General features: G+C 39.3%; 1 protein-coding gene across 1 annotated transcript; it reads left to right on the top strand.

Moving 5' to 3' along the window:
• Positions 1–294: 294 nt before the first annotated feature.
• On the top strand, positions 295–3,247 carry CBG26055 (the record flags this gene model as incomplete). Its single annotated transcript, XM_045244527.1, has 4 exons — positions 295–352; positions 569–738; positions 1,206–1,603; positions 2,971–3,247. 4 exons carry the CDS (start codon positions 295–297, stop codon positions 3,245–3,247), a joined length of 903 nt encoding a protein of 300 aa, XP_045099274.1.
• Between the last annotated feature and the right edge of the window lie 45 nt (positions 3,248–3,292).

The raw sequence follows: 3,292 nt of genomic DNA, 5'->3' as shown, positions 1-3,292 counted from the left end.
TCTCATCGCATTTAATTTCAATCTGAGTGCAATTTGAATTTTTGGACTTCTCACGTGAAAACGGTTTGAAAGAGTATAAACATGACTATGTTTTAAGCATTCTGAATTTTTAGTGCAACTGCGCTCCAATGATAATTAGTTCATATCTCTCTCAGTTTTGGTTCAAAACTTGTGAAATTATATTTTTCTGAATTTTCATATCATCTTAGTTCGAATGAATATTGACATGATGTTTTTAGTTTTAATCCTCATTGTGAAAACCTGCTCTATTGATAATTAGCTCTATTCTTCCAGATGGACACTTTCATTCCAACATCGTTCACATCTGTGTCAACGACATCCCCGCTAACAGGTTCGTGTTCTGATATGTGCTCGGGAGGGAAGAAAAATGGGGCTTATCGGATTTGAAATATGATTTCATAAATATATGATTTGGTCTTATCAGTTTATGTCTTATCAATTTGAATAATTGATCCGATTGATGTTGTTTTTTGTGTAAAATTGTGTGCTTTACATTTTCCAGTTCAAAATTTTCAGCTATCTTTTCGAGATAATTCCATTTTTCCAGACGTCGTCCTCCAAACCATAGCCGCTCTTCAAGCATGCCCAACGTCTTCTATTCAGTCAACATCAACGTCTTCAATTTTATCATCACCAAATTTAACATTTCCACCAACAATTCCTAGTGTTAATTTGTTTCCTCCGCCCACACAACCTCAGTTAGGAGTATCAGTACAGGTAAGAGAACGCGCTCTATCTAAGAAACTAAAAAAGCTATCAAAAAATTATCAACTACAAAAATGTAGGCTATTAAATTGTACACATTTGACTAGTTAAAATGTTTTTAGTAGCCAAATTTGTTCGAGAGTTATGCGCCTTTAAAGTTGGCTTTAAGCTATCGCGAGCCACCGCGCCTTTCTCTGCGTCTCTCCCCCAGAGGAAGTTTAAAGGCGCATAACTCTCAAACTAATTTAGCAAACAAAAAATGTTTGACTAATAAAATGTGTAAAATTTTATGAGCTACATTTTTGTAGTAAACAAAATTTTATAAGCGCTTTTATTTTCTGAGATATGCGCCTTTAAAGTTAGAATGCACAGTTAGTCGCGCGCACTAACCTTAAAGGCGCATATCTTCAAAACTTGGAGAGCTAAAAAAGTTGTAAATCACAGAAAGCGTAAAATGTCGCATGGTTTAACATTTCCAGAACTTCCTCCCCAATACCTCTCTACTCCAAGCCACACCATCTGCCCTTGACCTCCTCACCCTATTCGCCACCACCAGTCGACGGGCGTCCTGCCCTGAGCCGCCTGCCACGTCACAAGCTACAGTAACTCTCCAAGTTCCTAGCAGTGGATCTCCGGAACGTCGTCGTTATTCAGAAACCAATGTGGAAACATTGATTCGTGAACAGTTGGCTCAAATGATGCCGAGCACTGCTCAGCTACCCGGTATGCCTGGTTGCTATTATCAACATGTGCCTGCTGTGACGTCTTCTGGATCTGTGTCTTCTGGATTAGAGTTGCAAAGAGCTATGGAGCAGACGAGAATTCAGAATAATCTAGTTAACGCACAACGAAGAGCTCAGAATCATAGGAAAGCGAGGTTAGTTGCGAAACAAAGGATTATGTTCAGAGTTGCCAACTTTAAAGGCGCATATCTCAAAAAGTAAGGATCCTAGTTGAACATTGCCAATTTCAAAAACATAAAACATAAGATTTTTCACATTTTAATTGTTGAACACTTTTCAATAGATTTCTTGGTTTTTCAGCTATGCGCCTTTAAATTCGAGGCGCGCAGCCTATCCCTCTAGAGCGCGCGCTAACTTTGCAACTTTAAAGGCGCATATCTCAAAAACTAAGAACGCCATCAAAAACTTGTACATTACAAAAATGTGTGAAATTGTGTGGTCCACATTTTTTTAATTGATAAAACTTCTCTAGCTGTTTTAGTTTTCGAGATACACAACTTCAAAGTTTGCACTTTCCTTCTGCATGACGTCCAAACAAGCAGTCTATAACGCAAAAGTACCTGGGAACCTGAACGGAAATTTGTTCAGTTTTTCTCACGCAGAAAATAGTTCTGTTTGAAGTTTCGTATGACTAGAAAAGCGTGCCAAATTACGAAACACATGATTATGGGAACGATTGGAGGGGTACACTGGGAAAGAGGGACTAGAAAGAGGGACCTTTACTTTAAAGGCGCATATCTCTAAAACTATACAAGCTAGAAAAAGTGGTAAACTGCAAGAATGAAAAACATGAAACTTAGCACATTTTGCTAGTTAAAGGTGGGGGGACAGGAGATTTTTCGTAGTTTTTTTGTAGCTAGAGTATGCATTCTACCGTGACGGTGTACAACGCTTAATGTCACTCTGCGTACAGCTGTCGTCCTCGCCTTTATGTATGCAATCGGGCGTGCGCTTTCTCTTTGCCCGCGTGGCTCAGTCGGTAGCGGCGCCGCACCCTCAATCATCGCCCTCACAAGTTCAACTCCTCGAGAGGCATCTTTGAACGGAATTTCGAGAACATTATTTTCTTCATGTCCCCCCACCTTTAAAAATGTCTTATTAGCACTTTTAGCTTTTGAGATATAACGCTTCAAAGTTAGTGTGTAGTCTCCATGAGCGCGTGCACTAACCTAGCTTCAAACGCGTATATTTCAAGAACTAAGCAATCTAGACAAAAGCTATAAACTACACAACGTAGAACATAAAATTTTACATATTTTTTCAGTTTACAAAATGTATGAAGCCAATTTAGTTTTTGAGATATGCGTCTTCAAATTTAAGGTTCGTAGTCCCCATGAGCGCGCGCACTAACCTAACTTTAAAGGCGCATGTCTCGAGAACCAAATCAGCTATAAAAATTTTGTGAACTATAAAAGTGTAAAGCATAAAATTCCACTCATTTCAATAATAAACAGTTTCTTATTAGCTCATTTAGTTTTTGAGATATATGTGAAAATTCCAGAACAATCTACGGGACGACACAAACCCAACAACTCGAGGACATGTTCCGTGGTCAGATGTACGTCGTCGGAGCCGAACGTGAGAATCTGGCAGCGCGACTAGGATTATCACCTTCTCAGGTAAGAATTTGGTTCCAAAACCGACGGAGCAAGCACAGGAGGAAGCAACAGGAAGAGCAACAGACAAAGAGCCCTGGATTTTCGGAAAAAGAGGAAAAATTAGATGAGGAGGAAGAGGATGAGGATGAGGATGATGATGATGTCAAGATTTTGAATTGAACGCTCTCAAAAGCTCAAAATTCGACCTGCAAAACCTTTTTGTTC

The sequence above is a fragment of the Caenorhabditis briggsae genome, assembly GCF_000004555.2.
Source record: "Caenorhabditis briggsae complete genome, chrIII, whole genome shotgun sequence".
In the NCBI taxonomy this organism is placed as follows: Eukaryota; Metazoa; Nematoda; class Chromadorea; order Rhabditida; family Rhabditidae; genus Caenorhabditis; species Caenorhabditis briggsae.
Note: the sequence above shows the minus strand (reverse complement) of the source record. Positions and strands in the feature narration are given on the sequence as shown.